The sequence below is a fragment of the Dromiciops gliroides genome, chromosome 2 (genome assembly GCF_019393635.1).
Source record: "Dromiciops gliroides isolate mDroGli1 chromosome 2, mDroGli1.pri, whole genome shotgun sequence".
Classification (NCBI taxonomy): Eukaryota; Metazoa; Chordata; class Mammalia; order Microbiotheria; family Microbiotheriidae; genus Dromiciops; species Dromiciops gliroides.
The window spans coordinates 35,720,543-35,747,341 of record NC_057862.1 but is presented as its reverse complement, the minus strand read 5'-3'; the positions used below and the strand labels follow the sequence as shown (position 1 = coordinate 35,747,341).

Here is a 26,799-nt window from a genome sequence, read left to right as displayed (position 1 = left end):
TACTGAAAGAAAAAAAAAGACATCCTGACTCAAAGAAATGCCTCTGACCTCAGACTGGAGGTGGGCACTCTCTTGTGACTTAAGGAGTAATAAAAGGTCAATCACTCCTCTGGAGAGGTTGCTTCTCAAAAGCAGGGCTGGATGGTGTGGTTAGCAGTCTCAGGAGATTGGAGCCACTTCTAGCCCTCCCCACACTGGGACTCCTCTCAGGCGTCTATAAGATGAGAAGGGTCTGTAGTACTTAATGACTTTAATCCACGAGTTTCAGTCACTGCTTAATAATGCTTTACATGCATGTAACACTTTGATACCTTCCAAAGCCCTTTTGCTTCTGTCGTCTCATAGGATGCCCATCACAAGCAGTGAGGTAGGTGAGGCAAATGTTGGTATCCACATTTTACATGGTGGCAAACTGAAAAGCACAGATGTTAAATGACTTGTCTGGTCACACAGGAAGTGGCAAAGGCAGTAGGGCGAGAATCCAGGAGTTGGGACCACTAGTTCAGGTTTTGATCCAATGACAGACACCATACCACCTCCACAAATTCTGTAGAAAGGGCAAATTCTCAGACGAAATGGGGATAGGACAGAAAGGGGATAGGACAGGAAAAGAAGGGGAAAAGAGCAAATTCTGTAGCCCTGGGGAAGGAGAGTGAACTGTGATGACCAAAATGATCCTGAAACACCAGCCCTACTTGGTTGAGGCTGGCAACATCGCCCATCCTGGCTCTTTTACTCAGAGGAGAGTAACTCAACTCCACATTCCACCTTTTAATGAATTCTCTAATCATGCCAAGGCAATGTCAGTTTGGTTGGTGTCAGAAGTAAATAGTGTGTAATGAAGCTGGAAAGGTGGTTTATAGTCCAATGAGGAAGGCTTTGAATGCCAGGCCTAGGAGTTTCTACTTTATTTAGCAGTTCACAAAGACCAGTGAAAGTTTTTTGAGCAGAGTGGTGCCCACCAGCATAGTGCTTTGGGAAGATTACTCATGAAGTTATGTAAAATGTAAACTAGGGAGTGGGGAACAAGACAATGGGACTAACTCAAAGTCTATTAAAATAATCTAGGCAAGCAGAGAGGAGATCCTAAGCTAAGCTTATTCTAGGAACCATGGACAGGAGAGGGAAAATTTCAAAAAGATTATTGACTGGATGTGGAGAAAGTAAGAGAAACAGGAAATGACTCTAAGGTTAGGAGCCTAGGGAGATGGTAGTGGTGGTGCCATCAACAGAAGCAAAACACAGAGAAGAGAACAATGAGGAGTTCAGTTTGGAGGATGAGTCATCACTGATCTGTGGCTCATGTGGTAGTGAACGGATTCCAGTTGTTGAAAAACTAGAATTTTGAAGCTAATGGTTAGCAAGGTCTGGTGCGCCCCTTACCAGTAGTAGTCTTCTGCCCCAAGGTGAGCTCCACCTCTTTCTGAGAATATGGAAGAACCTTATGGATGAATGCAAGCTAATAGCACTACAAGGCATCATGGTCCCTGGGAGGGTTGCAGATCACACCACATGGGAACTTTCCTTTCCCCAACCTTGGTACCCAGGTATAAAAATGGAAAAGAAATCACAAAAGGAAAATATGCTACATGAAGGGTACATGGGGAAATAGAGAAGGATATCCCTATCTCTACCTTCCATCTTGGAAATGGAAGACGGCCCCAACCAATCAATTAATTAACAAGCATTTATTAAGTACCTACTATGTACCAGGCACAGTTCTGGTCATCAGGAAGCTTATATTCCAAGGGGAGAAACAACACATAGAAAAATAGATCCTTAAAAGATACTAAGAAAGGTACTAAAAGGGACTAAGAAAGGTCTCCTATAGAAGATGGTGTTTGAACTGAGACTTGAAGGAAGTCAGGGATCCTGAGAGGTGGAGGTGAGGAAGGAGAGTATTCCAGGCATGGGATGGGAGGTAGAATGTGCAAAGGTGTGGAGGTGGGAGATGGAGTCTCATGGGAAAGGAAGAGTAAGAAAGCCATTATGGCTGGGTGTAGAGGGTGTGGGGAGAAGGAAAGGGTAAGAAGACTGGACAGGTGGGGAAGAGCTAGTTCATTGCCTCAGGGCAATTAGGTGAGAGGCTCAGGGGTAATTGGCCCAATTTCCTGTTCTTAAATCCTGATTCTGACATGTACTAGCTGTGTGACCCAGGGCAGGTCACTGTTTCTCTGAGCCTCAGTCTCTCCATCTGTAAACCATGGAGAAGGCCATATATTACCCTAGGCTTAGCTCTGCCAGTATTGCCTGTGTGACCTTGAGTGATTCACCTCCCCTAGAAGGAGGGAGTTAGAAGAGATGGCCCCAAAGGTCCCTTCCACCGCTCTATCTGTGACGCTCCAATTCCTGCCCCATGTCCTCCAGATACCATGAAAAAAAAGGAGATAACACAGGAGAAAATGCTTTGAAAAAAGCTAAATGTTCAAATTAGAGATTCCCAGAATCTCCAAGCAAGGAGTAGTCCAACCTCTGCCAAGCCAAGAACCCCCTCTCCATTGTACCCAAGAAGCGGTCACCAAAACATCACATGGGGGCAGCTAGGTGGCGCAGTGGATGGAGCACCAGCCCTGGAGTCAGGAGGACCTGAGTTCAAATTCGGCCTCAGACACTTAACACATACTAGCTGTGTGACCCTAGGCAAGTCACTTAACCCCAATTGCCTCACAAAAAACCCCCAAAAACCAAAAACATCACATGAAGACTTCCAGGGATGGGGAAGGCACTGCCTCCGAAGCAGCCTATTCCTCTTGCTTTGACAGTCTCCTGACCTCTGACTCTTCTGCCCATTGCTCATAGCTCTGCCCTCTATATCAAAGCAGAGTAAGTCTAAAACCTCTTCCTTGAAATGTTTGAGGATAATGAACATGCCCCTCACCCGTTTTAAGACTTCTCCATGCTAAACACACCCAGTTCCTTTGACCCAAACTCGTGTGGCATATTCCCAAGGCTTTTCACAATCCTAATTTCCCTCCACTGGTTTCCCTGCATCTTATCAATCCTTCCCAATATGTATCATTCAGAACTGATCACAATAATCCAGAAATAGTTTTACTAGGGCAGAGTACATAGGCACTATCATTTCCACAGTCCCAGATACTCTCCTTCTCTAAAGTTAGCCTAAGATTGAATTATCTCTCTTTGCTGCTATATCACACTATTGATCTATAGTGATCTTGTGGCCCACCAGGACCAGCAGATCCTTTTTGGAACAACCAGCTTTCTAGCTTGGCCTTTGCAATCTTGTAGTTGTGGATTTTATTTTATTTTTTCCACCCAAATGTAAGACTTTTTGCATTTTCCCCCTACTAAATGTCATTTTATTAAATTCAGTCCAACATTCCAGCTTGTCCAGATCTTTCTGGATTCTGATTCTATTATCCAACACAATCCTTACTTTGTGTCACTGCAAAATTGAAAAATTGTGCCATCTATCTATTTAGGTCATTGGTTAAAATTTTTGAGCAGCAATGGGTCAAAGAAAGATCATTGGAGACTTTTTTTCAAGTGGGTAGCAAATCATTAATCACTACCCTTTGATTCCAGCCATTCATTCAGTTCTGAACCAACTGGGTTGTAGTAACAGCTAGTCTACATTGCTCCATCTTTCCACAAGAATAGCATGAGACTTTGTTAACTGCTTTGATAAATCTCAGTGACGTAGATGGCATTCCACTGATCTACAAGTCCAGTGAACCTTTGAGAAATGGAAATAAGGTTAGTATGGCATGACCTGTCTTGATAAAACCATGCTGGCTGCTTCCTTTTCTAGGTATTTTAATATTATATCCTAGAATTGTGTTAGAAACAAAATCTATCATTTACCAACTCCCTTCTCTTCTCTTTTATGAAATCAGAGACATTTCATTTTCTCTAATCTTGTGTTTCCTTGTGTTTCACTTCTCCATGATCTTTGAATGGGTGGCTCAGCAATTACACCTCCCTCAATTCATCAAAAGGAAAAAATAATTTCTTGGGGCAGAGAAAACAAAGACAATTTAAGTCTTTGGAAGCTTTGCCTCTCCATCATCACTTATCATGCCATCTCCCCTGGAGAAATAGTCCAATCACTTCTTTTATCTTCTTCTTTTCCTCAGTATAGCTTTAAAAAAAAAACCAACCAATCTTTTATTATCCTTAGCCTTCCTTACCATTTGAGTTTTTCCAGTTCTAACAAAGTTCTTCTAAGATTAAACCAAGACTTTTGATATTCATTTTCTGTTCCCTGCCCTCCTGTTCATCTCCTGTACATTTATCTCAATTGATCAGTGAGTTCCTGGTGTTCCTACAGTAGCCTTTTTAGATAACATCACCTTTTTCTCCTCCTGGAATTGTTTTTGTGTGTGTGTATGTGTGTGTGTGTGTGTTTTCAAGAACTCCATTTTTTTTGCAGGGCAATGAGGGTTAAGTGACTTTCCCAGGGTCACACAGCTAGTTGTGTCAAGTGTCTGAGGCTGGATTTGAACTCAGGTCCTCCTGAATCCAAGGCCAGTGCTTTATCCACTGCACCACCTAGCGGCCCCCTCCATTCTTTTTAAAAAGTAAAATTTGTATTTTAAATAGGTAGTTTGGTGGCATGGTGGACTTGGAGTAAAAAACAACTCTCTAAATTGAAATTCTGCCCTTTAACCAGCTGTGTGTCTCCTTGATTAAGTCACTTAACCACCCTCAGCTGTTTCCTCAGCTGCAAGATGGGGACAATAGTAGCACCTACCTCGCTGTGTTGTTGTAGGGATCAATGAGATTACATATATAGTGCTGTGTAAACCTTATATAAATGTTCACTATTATCATAGGTATTATTAAATATACACCTGTTTCTTTAACAAAAAAAACACACATTTATCTCCTTTTATAGATACCTTTTATTCTTATATCACTTTCATTTCCAAAATATGACTTCCCCAGTGAGCCATTTCTTGAAAGATTTAAAAGGAAAAAGGAAAAAAAGGACAAGACTTCCTTTTTGAGAACTAGCCATCCTTCCTGGACTGCCTTTCCCTCCAAGATTTTAATCCACACAAATCTACCTATGGTTCCTCTGATCCTTTTGAAATCCAGTGCTTGGGTTAGACAGATCATAGCCTTCCTCTCTCTCTCTATAAAAATTTCTAAGAAGTGGTCACTCCCCATGTCGCAAAATTCTTGCCATTTACACCCCAGACACCAGTTCTTCTTTCTTGAGTGAAAATCGGATGCAGGATAGGATATCCTAGTCTTGCTTCTTCCACCTTTTGAAGGAGACAATTATCACCTAAAGCAAATCAAGAAATCTTGAGGGGGCAGCTAGATAGCATGGTGGTAAAGCACGGGCCCTGGGTTCAGGAGGACCTGAGTTCAAATCCGGCCTCAGACACTTGACACTTACTAGCTGTGTGACCCTGGGCAAGTCACTTAACCCTCATTGCCCTGCAAAAAACAAAAAAACAAAACAAAACAAAACAAAAGAAATCTTGAGCTGTTCTTCTATTGGCAGAGAGAAAAAGGACCAACAGATTTCTAGATCATTCAAGTCCTCTACTCAGTGGTGAGCTAGAGAACTGATTGTTGAATTTTCAGTGTGAGCGTTGGTACCTCGGAAATCCACAAACACTATAAATCAGGGTTTGATGTATTACTTTCTTAATTGTCTAGATTTAAGAAAAGGCTGGAGAAAATATTAACGATGAAGAATAAACTTAAAAGAGGGTCCTGCATATATTTCCTGCTCCTATAGAGCCTATTGTTAAACATTGACTGCCACGCCCCTGCCTTTCCCATGACTCTCTCAGGCCTCCATGCCATGCCTGTGACCATTTATTTCCCCAGTGCTTCATCTTCTTCCTCCTTCTGTCCAGGCGATCTTGACAATATCCCTTCTGGGTCTGCCTCCATTGATCTCCTTCTGATGGCTCTCCACCGTATTTCCCTGCTCTGGTGCCTAGATTTCCTTATATGAATATGACTTCTTGATCTATCCCTCCTCCCCTTTTTTAACAAGATCAATCTTTCCAGAGCCCTATTCTAGAAATAGGTCTCACCCTACCAAGGCTCAGGAATGCCGATGAGGTTCAATTTGCCTCCTTGTATTAGGATATTTAGCTCATCTTGCTTGTTGCACATATTTTATGGAATTGTGTATAACAGACTTCTGAGATGTGACTCTTTTCTTGGACTTTACCTCTTTTTAAATTCTACTGGTCTCTCTTGCTAGTCTTCTTTCTACATGTGAGAGCTATGTTGGTGGGTGGATTAGGCACATACACAGTTTCTGCCCTTTCCCTTCCTTTTTTTTTTTTTTTTTAGTGAGGCAATTGGGGTTAAGTGACTTGCCCAGGGTCACACAGCTAGTAAGTGTTAAGTGTCTGAGGCAGGATTTGAACTCAGGTACTCCTGACTTCAGGGCCGGTACTCTATCCACCGTGCCACCTAGCTGCCCACCTTTCCCTTCCTTTTAAGCTTAAAGCCCTTTCGACCAGACAGGCAAGACTCTGGGCCAATACAGAAGTCAGGCCCTATGACCCTGCTGGCTCCTGAGGCCAAGAGGTGACCCAAGATGAGTAGGTGTGCTTCCCTGGATGTAGCTTTTCTTAAGCCAAGATCAGGTTCCCTTTAGTGAAAAGCCCTCTCCTCCTTTCACGTTCTCCTTTAAATCCAGTTGTTTTGGGGTGGGATCTGTGAGTGGGGCAGCCTAATGTGCCAACAATTCTACCCTTGTTTTTCAGATGCAACCAGAGACTTTTTGTCCAAAAACTATGAGAGCGGATGAGAAACCAGTGAACAAGATACTCGAATCCAAAAATATTTCAGTGAGCTGACATGAAGGGCCTAACTGAATAAAATCAAACTTCATGAAGTCTGATAGAAAAGTCTTACACTTGGGTTCAAATAATCTACTGTACAGATATAAAATGGAGGCAACCGTTTGAGTGAAAAAGATCTACAAGGTGTTAGTGTACTGCAAGCTCAATATCAATCCAGTGCAACAGAGCTGACTGAAAGGCAACTGTGGTCTTAGCTTGTGTTAATAATAATAACAATGGGGGGCAGCTAGGTGGCGAAGTGGATAAAGCACCAGCTCTAGATTCAGGAGGACCTGAGTTCAAATCTGGCCTCAAACACTTGACACTTACTAGCTGTGTGACCTTGAGCAAGTCACTTAACCCTCATTGCCCTGCAAAAATAAAACAAAATAAAATAACAACGTACAGAATGAGGAAGGTGCTAGTCTCGCTGTCCTTTGCCCCAGTCAGACTGCATCTAAAATATCATTTCCAATTCTGGGAACCATATTTTAGGAAGGTGTGTGTCCAAAGGAGAGCTCTGTGCTTTTTAAGTCATGTCACAAAGATCCACTGAAGGACGTGGAAATGACTAGCCCGAAGAAGACCAGACTTTGAAGGGACATGAGCATTGCCTTCAAATGAAGACCTGTGTTGCAAAGATGGAATTTGGTTTGTTATGTTGGGTCCTAGAGGACAGGATTAGGAGCCCTGAGGGGAAGGTGCAAAAAATAAAACAAACAAAACAGAACAAAACAAAACAAAACCATTCACCATAAGGAGAAACATCCCAACTATGAGATCTGTTCTCAAGGGGAATGGTTTGACTCATGGGTGGTGAGTTCCACTTCTTGGTATCTAAGGGAAGCTTGGATGCTACTCCTTGGGCAAATTTTAGAAAAGATTCCTGTTCAGGATCAACCAGACTGGGAAGTGTCCTGAGATCCCTTCTTCTCTGTGAATCTATGAAATAACCCCTGAGTCAAACTGAGTTATGCTTATTAAAGGATACTTTAATCCTAGAAAAGTGTTGTTGTTTCATCCTTCATTTTCAAAAGGACCAATGACTTCACAAGGTGATGCCTTGACTTGTGTGTAAGTTGAGTCAGAATTGTTCAGGACAGTACATTAAAATACCTTGTCTGTGGGTTACTCACCACCACCACAACAACATGGAAGCCCCTTCGCTCTTGTCTCTCCCTCCCTAAATCTTCTCCGTTCTTCTACCTCCTCTCTTCCACAAAGCCTGGCCTCCACAGCGCAGCCCAGAACACAGTGATCTCCCTTTCTTCAGAAAAGAGAATTCTGCCTCTGTGATTCTTATTCTGCTTTGTATCACCCAATACCCTATATTGTTGCTTTACTGTTTTAAGCGTTCCTGCCTTGTTGCCCCACAAGATTGTAAGCTCCTTGCGGGCAGGCAGTGTCCTCTCCATCTTTTGTACCCACCTGTGTGGTGCCCAGAACAGGCCCTGCACGGAAGAAGTGTTCAGAGCCCTTGTTGGACGAATGAATTAAAACAGGCTTTTTGTGTTTGTCTAAATCTCCATTTTTCCTCGTCTTCCTGGGATAGACTAAGCCTATGAGGTGATCAGTTAAGCTCCCTAAAGTCATTCCCACCTAATCCAGCATCCGCCAACACATGTGTCTTGACACCAGCCAGGTGGGTCCTCTGAAGGGGAGGGGAGTGAAGCGTGAAATCTTTTTAGGGAGGGATTGGCTGATGAGACTTCCAGGTGCTGGCCGTGGGTCTTGGAATGCGCCAGCCGGTCAAGGCCCATTAGCCGCCTGTCCCGTTCCGCTCCTGGCTTACCAGAACACAGCCTCCCTGTCAAAAGGAGGATTTGGAGAAGGCATTGAATTTTCCATGCGGCTCAGTGGAAGGAAAAGAAATCTCTTCACATTTGGGGAATTCACTGAAAGGTCAAGCATGGAGTCTAGCGTTGCCCCCTTCCATCTAAAAAGGCCAGGCCGGGCTGTGTTGCCAACTTCCTCCACACAGACCCAGGGGCTTCTGGAACACTTGGTTGTCAGAAGCCCTGTGGCGATAGAGGGTCTGTGTGAAGAATGCAGAGGACAGGATATTTATGTTGGACCCCAAGCAGAATCTAGGCGGGCACTTTCTGAACTCCTCTCCTGCCTCAGATGTGGATCTCACCAGACCAGCTTCATCCAAGGCCTTCTGCCTCTTGGAAATCACACACCCTCAAACAGTGGGAAGAATGCTGGACTTGCAGTCACAGGACCTGGGTTTGAAGCCCAGCTGGGCCACTTAGTCCTACCGTGACCTCGGGCAGATCACTTTTCTCTCCGGTTCTCAGTTTCCCTTTCTGTAAAATGAGGGGGTTGGATTTCTGTCAGCTCCAACTCCCAGGACCCCATGAAAGTAAACCATTGTGTTCGCTTCTACTAATCAGCCTGGATTCATGAGTTCAGAGCAAAGGGAGCTCATGAAATTGTGTAGGAAAAGTAACAACAGGGGCACCTAGGTGGTACAGTGGATAAAACACCAGCCCTGGATTCAGGAGGACCTGAGTTCAAATCCGACCTCAGACACTTGACACTTACTAGCTGTGTGACCCTGGGCAAGTCACTTAACCCTCACTGCCCCACCAAAAAGAAGGGGAAAAAGTAGCAACAGTACAAATCTCCCCATAAAACCGTGAGACATTTTCCTCCAGATATGTACCATTAATGGGAAGAGTGGGTGCACCCTGGAGTACCCATGAAGGAGCACCGGCGTTGAGGAAGGGGGCGTAATAACAGTCATGATGCTAATGCTCAGCGAGGGCTGCTGCTGATTGATGCATTTACCCTTCCAGCTCGAGGGGCCAACCTGCATTGGAGAGTGTCTCCTCACCTCAGGGTTCCCTAAACCAAGGAAATTATAGATTCAGTTCTTCTCCCTAATAATAACTATTCACATCTGTCTGGAGTTTGACGGTTTGCAAAGCACTTCACATACATGATCTCATCTGATCCTTACAGCAACCCTGGGAGGTAGGTGCTGATCTTATAAAATGGGGATACCATTTTACAGATGGGAAACAGAGGCTAAGAGAATTGGGGGACTTGACAAAGGTCGTACAGCGAATCAGGTTTCTGAGGTGGGATTTGAATTCAGGTCTTCCTGACTCTAAGCCAAGAGTTCTCGACAGCTGGAGTGAGGGCGTCCGGGGAAGAATGACCAAGATTGGAGACTTGTGCCAAATGAGAAGCAGTTCAAAGAACCGGAGATATTTAGTCTGGAGAAGAAAGTAATTAGGGAGGATGCGATCACTGTCTTCCCTCTCCGGACATCTTCACCTCCTCAGCAACCACCGCCTTCTGACCCTGGAGATGCCCCGGCCCTGCTGCCCTCTCTTCTGATTGGCGAGGTGCAGGCTGGGACCCTTTCTGGAGACACTCAGGCCATGTGCTCAGGCCCCTCCTCTCTTAGACTTCACTTCCTCACAATGATCCTGTGTAGGTGAAAAGCCTCTCCCTTCCTTCCGCCCCTAACCTTTCCCACAGCCCTTTGTTTATCCCCTTGCCCCATCAGAATGCAAGTTCTTTGAGGGTAGAAACTTTGGGGCCTCTATTTTTATCCCCAGTGCTCAGTGCAGGGCCTGGCTCTTAGTGATGCTTAATAAATGCTGGATCTATTTATGTCTGTCTATAAATCTGTCTCTTTATCTATCTATCTGTCTGTCTGTTTACCTATCTACCTTCCATCCATCTATCTATCTATCCATCTATTAACCTACCTACCTATCATCTTTCTACCTTCCATCATCCATCCATCCATCCATCTCCCTGTCTTTCTATCTATCCACCAATTGATCAATCTATCACCTAGCTATGTCTGTCTGTCCATCTACCTCTCTATCTATCTCCTCATCTGCCTGGAAGAGGGGTCGGCTTTGTTCTGCTTTGCTCTGCTTAGTTCCACAGATCTGAATAGAGATAGTGGACAGAAGTTAAAGAGAAGTGGATTTTGTCTCTCTGGAAAGACAAACGTCCTACCTGAGAGTGGTCCCCAGGTGGAAAGGGCTGCCCACCTCCTGAAGCACAGCCTCCCCATCCCTGAAGCTCCTCGGGGAGGCTGTTGGATGGCATTTTGTAGCAGACATCCGCGTTCAGGTGCTGGTCAGACCAAGTGACCTCTGAGCTGCCATCCATCTCTGACACTGTGATGATTTGTCAAATTCCCCCAGTTCATAGAGTCTCTTCCACCTGTACCATGTTATAGTTAGCACAGAGAGAGGCCACACAGCAGGACCACATGGCTGGGAAGGAAGCTGGAAGGACCATCCACTGTCCTGAGAGTGTTCACCAGCACTTCCACCCGGTTGGGAGCTTGGCTCAGCTGCGCTATTAAAGAAGCAGCAGCTGTGGGGGCGGCTAGGTGGTGCAGTGGATAGAGCACCGGCCCTGGATTCAGGAGGACCTGAGTTCAGATCCAGCCTCAGACACTTGACACTTACTAGCTGTGTGACCTTGGGCAGGTCACTTAACCCTCATTGCCCTGCAAAAAAAAAAAAAAAAAGGCAGCAGCCGTTAGGCGAGTGATGCTGCTGTGGTTTCTGCATTTGTGTTTTGACTGACATCAGCCAGCACAGTCATGTCCCTATACAAAGAACAGAGGAGTTTACATATAAAATCGTAAATCTCTATCATGTATAACTGCTGGCAGAAGCCTTAGAAATCACTGGGTCCAACCCTTGCATTTTACAGATGAGGAAACTGAGGCCCCGAGAAATGAAGGGACTTGCCCAGAGTCACAGACAAAGCAGATATCGTATGTGGGGTTTGACTCCAGCTCCCCTCCACCCAGAGCTGGTCTCCTTCCCATTGTACCAAGTCTTGTTATATTTCTCTGAACTCCTCACACGCATGCTTTCTCAGAGCTAGTGTGCTACAACAGTTCGTTCGGCCATTCCCATCAGTGTGCATCCTCTTCGTTTCCAGTGTTGTTTTTGTTTTTGCTACTAAATAGAAGACTCCTGTGAGGGTTTGGTATCATGGGACCTTTCTGCCTGTGATCACTTTAATGTGTGCCCAGCAATGAGATCTCTGGATCAGAGTATGAGCAACTGAGTGATTTTTCTCCCATAATTCCAAATTGTTTTCCAGAATAGTTAGACTTCATTATTCTGCAGATGTAGATGGATCTGGTATGAAGGGAGAGGGGAAGAAGAAAGGGATATGGTTGCAACCAAGTAGTAGTAACCTTGGGTCCTTGAATGTCTACCCAGTAGATAGAGCACTGGGCTTGGAGTCAAGAAGAACTGAGTTCAAATCCTGTCTCAGACACTTACTAGCTATGTGACTGGGCAAGCCTCTTAACTCTGCTTGCCTCAGTTTCTTCTCCTTGAAAATGGGGATAATAACAGCTCTTCCCGCCCTGGTTATTGTGAAGATCAAGTGAGATGATAGATATGAAGTGCTATATAAATGCTAGCCACTACTATGATTATTACTACTTATGTTTTCATGTGTATAAATCTTGGCTCCTCGATGAGACTAAAAACCCCCTGAGGGTAAGGGGCATGTTATATCCTTTGTCTGTCCTCTCTGCCGCCCTGTCCTACCCCAGTCCATTCTCTGATTACTTCAGAAGCTCTGTCTCTTCCTGATCCCTTGCCTTCCATGCCTTAGTGGTCTGAGTTTCCACGACCAAAGTAATTTCTCACCCAATAGCAAAACCGGTGATGAGTGTCTCTGAGCTTAGTGAAGCTGGGCCCCTCCTCACCCTCCTAGTCTGACAAAGACCCTTCTGTATTTTGAGAACCCAGAGCTGTCTCTAAGGCAACGAGACATCCGAGGGCTGCATGTAGGAAATGCTTAGTACTGCTTGTCTAAGGAGCCATTGGAGATGTGGGCTGAGAAATCTTTTATTTCTTGCCCATACACTTAGAATCGTAAGATTTAGATCAATGGGTCCAATTTCTTTAGTTTATCTACTCAGATACTGAGGTCCAGAGAAGCAGATTATTTGTCCAAGTATCGATACAACATGCCCCCCCAAAATCATTTGGGGAGCCAGGGGCAAGCAGCGGGGATTTGAACTCCTGACTGATACCAAATCCAGTGTCCCCATACCACTCTTCTTGGGCCAAGATGAGGACTCTTCAAGCTGTGACAGCCTGAGACTCCCAACTCATAGATGGGACTATAACAAAGTCAGGGTGACTGGAGTTTTTCATGGGACACTTAAATTCAGAGGGTACAAAAACTGGTCACTTGCATTCCTTGTGCCATGTAAAAGTCACTATGGTAACTAATCCCTCCCACCTCCAGTTGAATTTGTCTGAGTTGTGTCTTCTGTTATTTTCATATCATGAATTATAAAGATAATTATAGAGCTTGTGTTACTTGCCCTGGGCATCAAAATTGCCGGTTATACCTCTGGTCATAGGTTCTTAGTACTTACAGTTGGAAAGGACTTCATCTTGGTCACCCCCTTCATTTTAGAGATGAGTGAACTGAAATCCAGATGCTTTGCCCCAAATCACACAAGTGGTTGGATTTGAACCCAGAGCTCTTGACTAATGTGACTCCGCTGCTCAGGAGAAAAAATGCTGACTCCAGAATCAGAGGACCCGGGTTCAATCGTGCCTTTCATTCTACTTGTGTGACCTTGGAAAAGTCATTGAAGCTCCTTGAGTCCCAGTTTCTCCATCTGTAAACTAAGGGGATTATACAGGGTGACCTCTAAAGTCTTTTCTAGCTCTCAACATGATTCTCTGGATATAATTAACAATGCAATTCATTAATGGCAAAGAAGGGTCATGGGTCAGGCCTGGAGGGGGCTAGGAAATCTTCATGGAGTATCCAGGGCTTGGGCTGGGCCTAGAAGGGTCCTGGGGAGACCATTCCAGATGTTTCTGACACCTGGCTTCCAGCTGCCCCATTCCCTGGTCCTTTATCACTTAAACCCTTAAACCCTCATCATGTTACAGGCACTGGCGGCTCCCTGGATGCTTAAAGCGCCATCTGCCAGGTCCCCATCTCTGGGGATGGCTCAGTGCCTCTCAGAGAGGGTCTGGGCTGGGAGGGAGGGGAGCAGTCCCAGCCTGCGCACCTGCTGCCGACAGTGCTCTTCATCATGGGGTGAAGAACCAGTTTGTCTGGACTCCCTTTGCTTCCTTGAGATACTCAACATCTTGGCTTCCAGAGGGGCTTCAAAGCCTCACAGACCAACCTGTACTGGAACGAGAATTCCTTGCACATTGTGCCTAACAGGGAGTCATTGAGTCTTTTTTTTTTTTTTTTAGTGAGGCAATTGGGGTTAAGTGACTTGCCCAGGGTCACACAGCTAGTAAATGTTAAGTGTCTGAGGCCAGATTTGAACTCAGGTACTCCTGACTCCAGGGCCGGTGCTCTATCCACTGCGCCACCTAGCTGCCCCAGAGTCATTGAGTCTTTTCCAGAATATGTCTCCCGAAGAATACCATGAGCTCTGATCTGGGGTGGAATGGGGGGACAGAAGTCATCAATCAACAAGGATTTATTCAACTCCTGCTATGTGCCGGGTACTAAGGACATGGAGACCAAAATGAAGCTAGCCCTGCCCTCAGTGAGTTCTAGAAGCAGTGGCTGGGTCGGGCCCTGCTCCCCTCTGTTCTGTAACAAGGGAGCAGAAGCCTGATCTAAGTCTGGGGCTCTAAGAAGCTGGAGCTTGGGGCACCTGGGGCTGAGTGCCGGCCAAATGCTGCCTTTCAGAGAAAAAGCACAATCCTGAGGTTGGCTTAATGTGGAGCAGCTGAGAATGACCAGAGCCAGCAACCAGTTAGTGCAGGGAATTACCGTGGGGCCATTGATGTAGCTGACCACTCATTGCTTTTGTTCTTCATTTGTCCATCGAACCATAGAGTCTTGGAGATAGAATGGAACTTAGAATGAGGGATGGTAGACCATACAATGTCCAAGGTGGGAGGGCCCTTAGAACACAGAACGTCAGAGCTGGGAGGTGGGGAGGGGGTTAGAACACAGAACATCTGAGACAGAAGGGACCTTAGAACACAGAACATTGTCTAAGGGAAGAATCTTAGACCACAGAATGTCCAATCTGAGGGGAAGCTTAAAACACAGAATGTCAGAGTTGGGAGGGGTCTTGGAACACAGAACGTCAGAGCTGGGGTGGGGGGGAGGGGGTTAGAACACAGAACATTGTCTAAAGGAAGAATCTTAGACCATAGAATGTCCAATCTGAGGGGAAGCTTAGAACACGGAATGTCAGAGCTGGGAGGGGTCTTAGAACACAGAATGCCTGAGACATGAGGGACCTTAGAACATAGAACGTCAACTGTAGGCAGGACCTTGAAACCCAGAACATTGTAGGGTATACAGGGAAGAACTTTAGACTGTAGAATGTCCAAGCTGGGAAGGACCTTATGTATTGTGTTGGAGCTGGAAGAAGCCTCAGAATTTTCAATGTTGGAACAAAGAATGTAGAATGTTAACTCAAGAAAGAACCTTAGAGGGGGCAGCTAGGTGGCACAGCAGATAGAGCACCGGCCCTGGATTCAGAAGGACCTGAGTTCAAATCTGGCCTCATACACTTGACACTTAATAGCTGTGTGACCTTGGGCAAGTCACTTGACCCTCACTGCCCCACCAAAAAAAAAAAAACAACCTTTGAGATCATGAAGTCCACCCCCCAGAAAAGGAAGCAGGTCCACAAAGGAGAAGGTCAAGTCTGAGTTTGGAGTCCCCTTAGAGCTGTCATGGACCTCAGAGGTCATCTAGTCCAACCCCCTCATTTTATAGATGAGGAACCAGAGACCCAGAAGGGGCAAGTGAGAGGGGAGTAACAGGAATCCAGCCTGGGTCCTCTGGGCTTGAGCCTGGATAAGATGGGCAGTAGTTTGGGGTAACAAGTTGAAAGCTTCCAGACAACTTCAAACTCATCAAAAGTCATCATGTTGACACAAATACCCTCAAAATAAGTTAACCTTAGACTGTTTAGAGAGAAGTAGGGGGTCCCAATGAAGGAAGTGATGGTCCCACCATTCCCTGTCCTGGTCAGACCAGACATGGAGGATTGTGCTCAGTTCTCAACACCATGTTGTAGGAAGGCTTTCCACACACTGACCAGTGGTGGAGACAGCAGCCAGGCTGATGGGGGGAGCCAGAAACTATAGCAGCTGTAATACCTGGGCAAGAAAAGAGGACATGGAGAACTCAATCGCTGTCAGCAAGTATTTGAATGACCATCATGGAGGGATTAGATTTGTTCTACTTGACCCTCGAGAGCAGAACTAGGAAGAAGACATAGAAGTTGCAAGAAGAAAAATTTAAACTTGATGTCAGGAAAAAACTTCCTATGAGAGTTGTTCAAAAGGGGAATAGAGGGAGCAGCTAGGTGGCACAGTGAATAAAGCACTGGGCCTGGAGTCAGGAGGACCTGAGTTCAAATCTGGCCTCAGACACTTGACACATACTAGCTGTGTGGCCCTGGGCAAGTCACTTAACCCTCATTGCCCTGCAAAAAAAGGCGGGGGGGATAGACAGTCTGGAGAGGGGGGTGGAGTCCCTTCTTTGGGGGAATGATGATGATGATTGATGATGACACTTCAAGACTGACTCGCCTTCATTCACTATCCCACAATGCCTCTCATTCATTGTCCAGGGGTAAGGTGGAAGGAGATGGTGCTGTTTGCCTTGTTCTGAGCTCCTGGAGCTAGCCATGAAAGCCTGGGAGTCAAAGAAGAATGCTGGACTTGGATAAAGTAGATCCCATTCATTCCCCAGTCCATAGCAGGGATTAATATATTTTTCAGGGTAAAGAGTAACTGGACCTTGGATAGAAGTGATCACGTCCTCCAAGTGTCATTACTGGAGCATGATAAGCAATTGGCTAGGAAGCATCTCTCTAGAGCAATGGGGTTGGGATGTCTTCAGTAAGGAATCTCAGCCATTTCCTAAGGAACCTGCCTGGCCGTTGGCAGGACTAGATGACCTCAGGGATCCATTTCATCTCCAAGCTTCTAGGATCTCTTGGGGTTAGAAAAGAGCTTAAATTACTTAGTCCAAGCTGCCGCTTTAAAAAGAAGGAAACTGAGGCCCATTGAGGGGAAGTGGCTTTCCCACAACCACAGACTAAATAGCAGAGCTGGGATAGGAAGGTACAAGGAGGCTGATTCCAGCTTAATGTTATGGAACAATTAGAGCTGTGTCCAGGCATAATGGGGCGCTCCATGAGCTTGCCATCACTCGAGGCATTTGAGTGGCATCCAGAATGTGCATCTGCCAGGGACAGGGCAGAGGACATTCCTGCCCACATCTAGCATGGATGAGATGGCTGCGAGGTCCCCTCTGGCCTTCCATGATTTGTAATTCCATGAAAATCAAAAGCCCCCTGTTTGTCTTCTCCTGAAGGAAGTTATGAACAAGCGTAAAATGAAGCTGCTTCTTGTCTTTTCTTCATTTTATCTCCTCAGACAATCCTACGCATTGTGGTCCTTGGGATCTGGGATTATATCGAGAACAAAATAGAGGTAAGGTTTGTCACTCTCATCCTCAGTAGCCTGATGTTTCCTGGTTCCCATCCGTGGTGGGGAGAAGGAGGGAAGATGAGGGAGGAGACATTGGAAAAAGAGAATTAGAAGTATCTCTTCCCTTCCTCATCTGTGGTCCTAGAAGTAGTTCATGCAGGAGTAAAGAACCACAGAATTCCAGAACTCATAGGGTCTTAGAATGTGGGATTTCTGAGCTGAAAGACTTAGAACAGAGAACACCAGAGATGGTGGGGTCTTAGAACAGGCAATGTAGAATTTCAGAAACTAAAAGTCCTTAAAATACAAAATGGCAGAGCTGGAAATAACACAGGATGGCAAATGTTGAACCTGGAAGGGTCATTAGAACATGAGAGATCAGAGAAGGAAGGTCTTTAGAACAGAGAATGCCAGAGATGGAGAACTTTTAGATTAGGCAATGTAGAATTCTGGAAGCTTAAAATCCAAGATGGCAGAGCTAGAAGGAACAGAAATAGAATAGTTTGTTGAATCGTGAACCTGGAAGGGTCACTAGAACAATAAAGCTGGAAGTCATCTGGAAGTCTAGCATCTTCACTGAAGCTCATAAATTTCAAGCTGGATGGGACTTTAGATGCCATGTCCAAGCCCTCATTTTACCGATTGGGAAACTAAGACCCAGAGAGGCAACAGACTTGTACAAGGTCTGCTGCTACTAAAGGTCCCAATGGTTAGTGTAGTAGAACCTTAGACTTGGGTAGAAGAACCTCAAAGTCCATCTCATCCAACTCCTACCTGAGCAGGATCTCCTTTCCAACGTCCCTGACAAGTGCCCATCCTGTTTCCATTTGAAGACCCTACAGGGATGGGCAAGTCACTACCTTCATAGGTAGTCCACTGTTTGGCATTAGAAAATTCTTCCTTGTTTTAAACAAAAATCTGTCCCTCTGTTACACACACACACACACACAAAATCACCCCCAAAACATACACATGATCCTGAATTTTGTGTCATGGACCCCTTAAGTGATCTGGTGAAGCCTATGGCTTCCTTCTCCGAATAATGTTTTTAAATGCACAGAATACATAGGATTACAAAGGAAACCCAAGGTTCATGAAAATGAAAGTGTATTTTCCCCCCTTCCAAGTTCATTAACTTCCTGAAATCTATCCATGAATCCCTTGGTCAAGAATCCCTGCCTTGGATGATCTCAGATGTTCCTGGCAACTCTTAATACAAAAATCCAAGCATCCTAGATCCTACATCTCTTCCCTTTTTAACATGACATCTCTCAAGCTATTTGAAGACAGTTACCACATTCCCCTCCCCTCAAAAAATGTTCCCCAGTGCCCTGAGGTTCACTTAAATTCACTAGTGAACAATTATTCAACTGGTATCATGATTCTAGACCATCAGAAGCCAGCGTTGGCAAAATGCCACAGACAATCCCAACCACTTTCAAGGAGTGTCTCAAGTCAAATTTAATTTGCTTTCTTGGAAAGATACACTAAAACGTATGGACTACAAAGACCTGTTGGGAGATGCCAAAGAGAGGACATCTATCTGTCAGGTGAAGGAAAAGACCAAGCGAAGAATTTCCCCCCCAATACTGGGAATTGTTGCTCTAGCTAAAATAATGGGGTACTATGTAGTGGGTACAGATGGTGCCTCACACCAGGAGATTCTGGGGCAGGGTCGGGGGGAGCAAACCCTAGGATGGAGGGAGAGGGATATGGGAAAACTATCTGAGTGGGAAGCTGATGTCATCAGCACATCCAGCAGGGACTGCAACACACTGGGATATTCAACAGAGTCAGACAGAGGAAAGAGAATTGTTTTGTATATTACTGATCCAAGCAACCAGTGACATCACCCTAATGATGATAATAGCAATAGTGCCTTCTGTCTGTCTAGGGCTCTCCAATTTAAACAGCAAATTCATGCACCTTCTTATTGGATCATTTGCAAGATAGATTAAGTGAAAAGGATGCTAGCCTATGGGACTCTAAGCTCCTTGAGGGTCATCATATTTCATCCTTGTGTCCCTAGCACAGACCACATTTGTAAACAATTAACAAATATTTATTGGATTGAATTGGCTGGAAATTGTTACTCCCAGGTTCCCAGGTCAAACCCTGCTCATAAAAACTGTGTCCCTTTGGGGAGATGACTTCTTTACCTTTCCTGGAGCTCAGATTCTTCAGGTATAAAATCTGATCAGGGTCTAGATCATTGGGATTCATGAACTTGGTTAGGAAAATATTTTGATACTGGTACTTCAGTATCAAATTGATTTCCTTTGCAATCGTGTGTATTTTATTGTATGCTTTTATAAGCATGATTCAGAGATGGGTTCCCAGGACTTCTCCAGACTAGCAGAGGTGGGGTCCGTGATCCTCAACAAGATTAAGGACCCCCTAGGCTAAAGGAGGGAACAGCTAGGTGGCACAGTGGACATAGTGCTGGGCCTGGAGTCAGGAAAAACCTGAGTTCAAATCTAGCCTCAGAAACTTACTAGCTGTGTGACCCTGGACAAGTCATTCACCCTGTTTCTTCAGTTTCTTCATCCATAAAATGAGCTGGAGACGGAAACGGCAAACCATTCCAGTATCTTTGTCAAGAAATCCCAAATGGATCACGAAGAGTTAGAAACAACTGAACAACAACAAGCTAGAAGCGCTCCAAAGGTCCCTTACAGGTCGTACAACTATCTGAGCCTATGAGTAAATGCAGAAAAGTATTCAAGGAAGGGAAAGCTGAGGTGGCCAGGGAAGGTTCCCTGGCAGAGGTGGTCCCTGAGCCAGACCTTGAAGGTTGGATTTAGAGAGGCAAAGGAAAGAAAGGGGAAGCATAGATTCCAGACTGGGGAAATAGTCATAACCTCTTGAAGACATTTCTATTTGTTAATAATAATAATTAATGGGAACAATCTGTCCCTTGCTCAAAGCACATACTACCACCCCACCCTACCCACAGCCAACCTGGACAGCTCCCGGTGTTGCCTGATGATGTGCCTGCCTGACATTCTCCTCCTCCTCTCAGGTGTTTGATGGGGCTGTGATCATCTTGTCCTTGGCCCCCATGGTAGCATCCACCGTTGCCAATGGCCCCAGCAGCCCATGGGACGCCATCAGCCTGATCATCACCCTCCGAATATGGAGAGTAAAGAGAATCATCGATGGTAAGCACAATTCAGCTGGTGGAGAAAGTGATTCATCTGGGGGTGGAGGGAATGCGCCCCACAGCGGACAGTCCTCCAGAAGACCTTGGCCTGTTCTTTAAATGTGTCCTCAGTCAGTTATTCAACAATCATGAAGCATCCCTGCTGTACAGATCACCTACGTAGTGCTGAGACTCAGAATTTAGATAAGAAGTGGCCCCTGCCCTTGGGAACTTGCAGGCTAGGAGAGAGGAGGAGACACCAGTACAGATGATTGCAATACACAGTATTATTACATGATAGGCGTTTTAGATGTGAGCAAAGAAAAGTACTATCTGAAGTCAAAGGGAGAATCAGGGAAGACTTCATGGAGGAAGTGACCTGAGACAGGTTTGGAAGGTAAGGTAGAAACAAGTATCATGGGATCAAAGATAGAGAGCAATGAAGGATCTTAGATTTCTTCTAGTCCAGCCCCTCAATTTAGAGATGAGGACGCTGATGTCTAGAGAGGTTAAATGATTTTTCCAGGGTAATGGGATTAGTAAGTGGCAGCTTCAGGATTTGAATCCAGGTCCTCAGACTCTGAATCCAGGACTTTTTTCACAGCACCTCACCAAAGGAAGCACATTCCAAGCATGGGTAACAGTCTGGGCAAACAGAGGTGGGAGATGACAGGGCAGACTCCAAGGATCAGAGAATAGTCTGCTCTGACTGGAGGGGCAAGGGAAGTGTACAAGAGGAGGTTGGAAATGTCCAATGGTGCATTATTTTTAGAGGCTGAAGGGCTTGAACTTGACTCTTGAGTGATCAAGCAACAAACAATTATTATGGACCTACCTGTTTCCTGAGCAGACCAAAGTGAATAATTGGTCTTCAAGAACTTACATTCCATTTGGAGAGAATATATTCACATAAATAAGACAGATATAGGGTTGCCTTGGCAAGCCTGTGGAAGTGGCAGCCAAATGGAAGAGGGAGACACAACCAGATTTCTTACTGAAAGATAATTCTATATAGTGCATATGGGACCAAGCCCTGGTCTTCATATGCTTAATAGTTGCATAACCAAAGTCATCATTTAATCTCTCTGTGCCTCAGTTTCCTTCATCTGTTAAATGAGAAGATTGGATTCCCAGGACCTCTAAAGTCCCTTCAAACTCAAAATCCATGGTCTATGAACTAAAAGTTAGGAAGTGCAAGTTTTATTAACTTCATTTTACAGAAAGGAAACGGAATCTTGGAGAGAGGTAGCTTTGTGGCTTAGTGGATAGAGTGCTGAGCAGAAGTCAGGAAGACCTGAGTTCCAGTCCAACCTCAGCCACTTCACTGGCTGTGTGACACTGAGCAAGTCACTTAACTTCTGTTCACCTCTGTTTCCTCAACTGTAAAGTGGGGGACAATAACAGCATCTACCTCTCAGGGTTGTGAGGATCAAATGATCTAATGTTTGTAAAGTGCCCCTAGCCAGTGCTGGACCATAGTAGGTATCAATAAATGCTTATGCCTTTCCCCATATGCCCACAGCTAGTAAACACTAGGACCCAAGGCTGACAATCAGGCTTCGTCAGCTGCACCCCTCTGCCCTCCCTGCTGGCCCCCATTCCATTTGACCTCTCTGGGTCAGACCATTAGAATGATAACTCTGGGGGGGAGAACTTTGTTTCCCTGCATCTTCCATACATGCTGTGCCCAGGTGGATGTTCAGACACTAATGGAAGATAACTCCCCATCCAGAATGCTCTGCCCGGATGGGCTTTGGCTTCTCCCTCTGGTGTCCTTCCCCCTCTTGAAGATTCCTGGTTAAGGAATGCTACATAAATTTGTTAATCTGAGCACACAGGATGGGGGCCAGCCTCCTGTGTGTCCTTCACAGGAAAACCACCTGGCTATGCTGATTAGTGAGGAATAACAGGATCAGAGCTGGAAGGGACCTTGTAGGAAGTTTATCCCTCCAAAACCTGGGCAAGAATCCCTTGTTTTAAAAGAATTTAATAATTAATAACAACAATACAAAACAGTAACAATAAAATACAATAATGATATAATAACAATAACGGTGGATTAATAACTGATTAATTAAACAATACATTTTAAAATAATTTTTGAAATGTAAAAGAATTAATAATAATTTAAAATATAATATAATAGTTTGTCCATATTTATGGCGGTTGTCTGAAGGTTTTACAACCCAATGAATTGGGTGATGCATGTACTTGTTATCCCCATTCTAAAGATGTGAAAGCTAAGTTTCATAAAGGCACAATGACTTTGCTATGGTTGCACAGCTGACAACAACAATGATAATAAAACAACACAGGCGGCGAGGTGGTGCAGTGGATAAAGTACAGCTCTGGATTCAGGAGGACCTGAGTTCAAATCCAGCCTCAGACACTTGACACTTACTAGTGTGTGACCCTGGGCAAGTCACTTAACCTTTCATTGCCCCTCAAAAACAGCGACAACAAGGAGCATTCCTATAGGCTTTTTAACATATGTTAACTCATCTGACCCTCACAACAAATCTATAAGGTAAATGCTATTATTATTTCCATCTTTAAAGATGAGGAAACTGAGGCACAGAGAGGTTTAAGTGATTTGTCCAGAGACACAGCTAGTACATGTCTAGGGCAGGATCTGAATGAACCATGTGTCCTGAGTCTATGTACAGCCCTGGACAGTGTGTACCACAGGAATAGAGAGGTCTGCCCATGGCAAACACTCAGGGGACCAGCTGAAGCTTTGAAATTGACCCAAAAATTTCACAAGCTGGTTGGAGAGCCTCAGGTAAACAGTCCAGTGTTTGTTCCTAGACTGGGTCTAAGAGTATGTGACCATTTTCTCTAGGTGCATCTTCTAGGAGCCCTTTGGGGAGCCAGGCACTTTTCTGTCAAAGAAGCAGGACACAGGATGATCATTACAGCTGCTTTCCCCTTCACTGGCTTCAAGTCGGATTTGACCAGGGCAAATGAGCCTAGCTGTCTGAAGGCTCCAGCATTGAGGTGTGCTCCATCATTGCGTGTGCTAAGTAGTCATGTCTTTTCTTTCAGCTTATGTCTGCCGGTGAAGGTGGAACTGGAGATGGTCATTCAGCAGTACGAGAAAGCCAAGGTCAATCAGGATGAAACAGCTGGAGAGGCTAACACAGATTTGCCAGGAGCAAGGGGGTAATGCACCTGGGGTTTTTTACTCTGGCTAGATCTTTGCTCGACAGCCCCGATTCGGCTGAGACTTAAAAAGCCTGTAATGTCAGGGTTAGGAGTCTTCACAGACTGTTAGAACTGAGACCTGGGGGCAGCTAGGTGGCTCAGTGGATTAAAGCACCAGCCCTGGATTCAAGAGGACCTGAGTTCAAATTCGGCCTCAGACACTTGACACTTACTAGCTGTTGTTGACCCTGGGCAAGTCACTTAATCCTCATTGCCCCACAAAACAAACAAACAAAAGAACTGAGACCTTAGAACACAGAATGTCACGCTGGGAGGAACCTTAGAACTTAGAATACCACAATGGAAAAGCACATAAGAGAGGCATAAGGAGCTGTTCTTGAAGTCAGAAGGGCCAGGTTCAAATGTTTCTTCAGACACTTCCCAGCCTGTGTGACCTCTGGATAAGTCACTTAAACTCTCTTTGCCTCAATTTTCTCATCTGCAAAATGAGGACATTGGACTTAAGAACCCTACAGTTCCTCCTGGCTCTAAAAAATCTATGATCTGTGGCCCTCAGAGACAATTGAATCTATGTCCGTTCGAGAGAAGTTAGTAGATCAGAGAGGGGGCATGGCTTGCCAGTGGTCACATAGCCAGACAGTGGCAGACCTGTAGCTTGGATAGCGTGTTGTATGGGCTTCTCAATGAAGGAGTAGGCTGGGCTAGGTTGTCCTCAATGTCCCTTCACTGCCCTAAGTCTCTACTGGGCTGCCCTGGCTGGATAAGGAAGCAGGGACCATGTCCCCAACTCCATACCCCTGCTTCCCCATAGATGCTCTTGTAGTCTTATGTATAACAAGAAAAGTCAGAATCATTCCTGTCTCTGGACCAGGAATGAGAGCCTGGAGCTGCTTATCCCACACATGACAGCCTACACAGCCATAATAACAGATGATAATGATGAAGGTGCCATACAACAGTGATGATGGTGATGGTGACAATCATGGTGGTGGTCTTGATGATGTATTTGGAGCTTTATGAAGTCTGCGACATACACAATATTTGATCCTCAAAGCCATCTAGTGAGGTTAGGTGCTGTGATTATTCTCATCTTACGAATAAGGAAAGTGGAGCACAGAAAAGTCAGATGACTTGACCGGGGTCACATAGTGAGTATCTGAACTCTGTTTTAAATGGAGGTCTTCCTGGATCCACAAGGTGAGCCACTATGGTATAGGGGGCACATGGTAGGATTCAAAGGGATTGTCCTCTCCTACATTACTGTGTGACCTTGGGAAATCAACTTTATTTCCCCTGTCCCAGCTATCTTGCACTTACTAGGTACTCCATAAGTATTCACTGAATGAATGAATCTCTTAGATATTCAGATCATGTCTTCCAGCTAAGGAGACTGAAAGAAGAAGGGAAGGGCAAGAGACTATGCAATTACTGCAGAGAAATCCCCTCCTTAGAACAAACAGGTCACACCTTTGAAATCATTTCAGGGGACTAGATTTTTTTGCTTGCTTAAAATAATTTAAATAATTTATTTTTTTAATTGGTGAAAATCCACCTTCTCTCCCTCTTACCTGTCCACCTCCACAAACAATTGAAAAAGAAAGAAAAACAAAACCTTATTAACAAGTATGCCTAGTCAAGCAAAAAAAAGAAATTCCCATATTGGCCATGTACAAAACAAAAACATGTCTCCCGATCTGCACCCTGAGAGCACCCCTTCTCTGTCAGGAGGTAGGTGGTATGTGTCATCATGAGTCCTTCAGAATCATGGTTGGCCATTGTGTTGATTAGAGTGGCAACCATACCTTTTATGGAAGTTACTGGGACCCAGCCAAGGGACACTGGACTTAAAGACCCGAGTTCCAGTCCCTGTGTAAGACCCAAGTTCAAATCCTGGCATGACCCTTGCAGTCACTTTCTTCCTCTCATCCTCAGTTCTATTATCTGTAAAAGGCAGAGGTTAGACCAGAGAAGACTAGGTTAGACCAGAGAAGACTAGGTTAGACCAAGGCTTCTGACTCCAAAGTCTTATGAGCCTTAGAAGTCTCCTCTCAGCATCCAAGTGACTCAGGGAAGTCTGCCAGGCTATTTGAGCAGAACCAATGCATTCCACGAAGCAGGTTCACCCCCCTTCGGTCTGGCCCCCAGGAGACGGTGAGTGTTGTCAACCCCTGGAGCTCTCAAAGACAGCAGAGGGAGCCCCACGCTGATGAAACAGCAGCCAATGATGGATGGATGGACACAGTGCATCCCAGCAGCAAACAATGGCTCCTAAATTTCCTCTGTCTTGATAGACCTTGAATTGGAGCCAAGCAGATGTTGGGCTGAGCCACCATTGGAGAGAAGCGACATTGCCACAAGTATCACATCCTCCCTCCATAAATTAACAGCTTCATAATTCTGCAGGGAACAGCTTGTCAGCTTAAGTAAAGTCACATTAGCACAAATTTCCACTCGGCCAAGACAGGAGAAAACCATCTCCCACCACGTCCAAAACATCCCACATCTGTTTGTCTCTCCCGTGGCCCTTGCTCTCGGCCCTCCTTTCTTTGATAGAGTGTAGGGAGCAGAAACCCAGACCTGAAGTCCCGAGTTCAAATTCTTGCTCGGCTACTTATGGCCACATGATCTTGAACAAGGCCCTTCTCTCTGAAGCTGGGTTTCCCCACATGGTCATGGGGTCACAGAGCTGGATCCAGAAGGGACCATAGGGGTCATCTAATCCATATTTTACAAATGAGGAAACTGAGTCTCAATGACTTAAAGTGACTTGTCCAAAGTCATGCAGGCAAGTAAGCATCAGAGGTGGGATTTGGACTGAGGGGCAGTGATCCCAGAGACTGTTCTGTTGTACTCAGGTCTCTTCTGGCTCTGGCCTGCAGTAACTCTGTTTTTCAGCTGTGAGCGCATGTTTCAAGCAGAGGTTAAATTTGTGCAGATTCTACTCAGGAAAGAGCCAATAAAGAAAGGCAGGTTTTCCCTAAAGAGCAACATCTGGAAAAACAATGAATGGAGCGAACCGTCCTGATTTAAAAAACACTCAAAGGCCAGCGCATCTCGGTAGAGACAGAAAAGGAGAAAATTGGCAGGGATGCTTCTATATTATCCTACCTCACCGGGGGAGCCTCAGAAAAAAAGTGGGGGGGGAGGGTTGGGGCAGTGCTGGTGGTGGGGGTGGTAACAATAATAATAAAGATGCTCCCTGGGAGTGTAAAAGGGATGAGTTAGCATCCTAAGACTTTTCATCAACTAG

At 45.1% G+C, this 26,799-nt stretch overlaps 1 protein-coding gene across 1 annotated transcript in view; it reads left to right on the top strand.

Annotated features, from left to right (window-relative positions):
• The window catches only part of TMEM266 (transmembrane protein 266), a 98,500-nt gene that overhangs the window by 33,913 nt on the left and 37,788 nt on the right, over window positions 1–26,799 (top strand). The window contains 4 exon segments of the mRNA XM_043988109.1: window positions 17,189–17,245; window positions 20,265–20,407; window positions 23,430–23,505; window positions 23,507–23,560. Coding sequence (XP_043844044.1) covers window positions 17,189–17,245; window positions 20,265–20,407; window positions 23,430–23,505; window positions 23,507–23,560 — 330 coding nt within the window.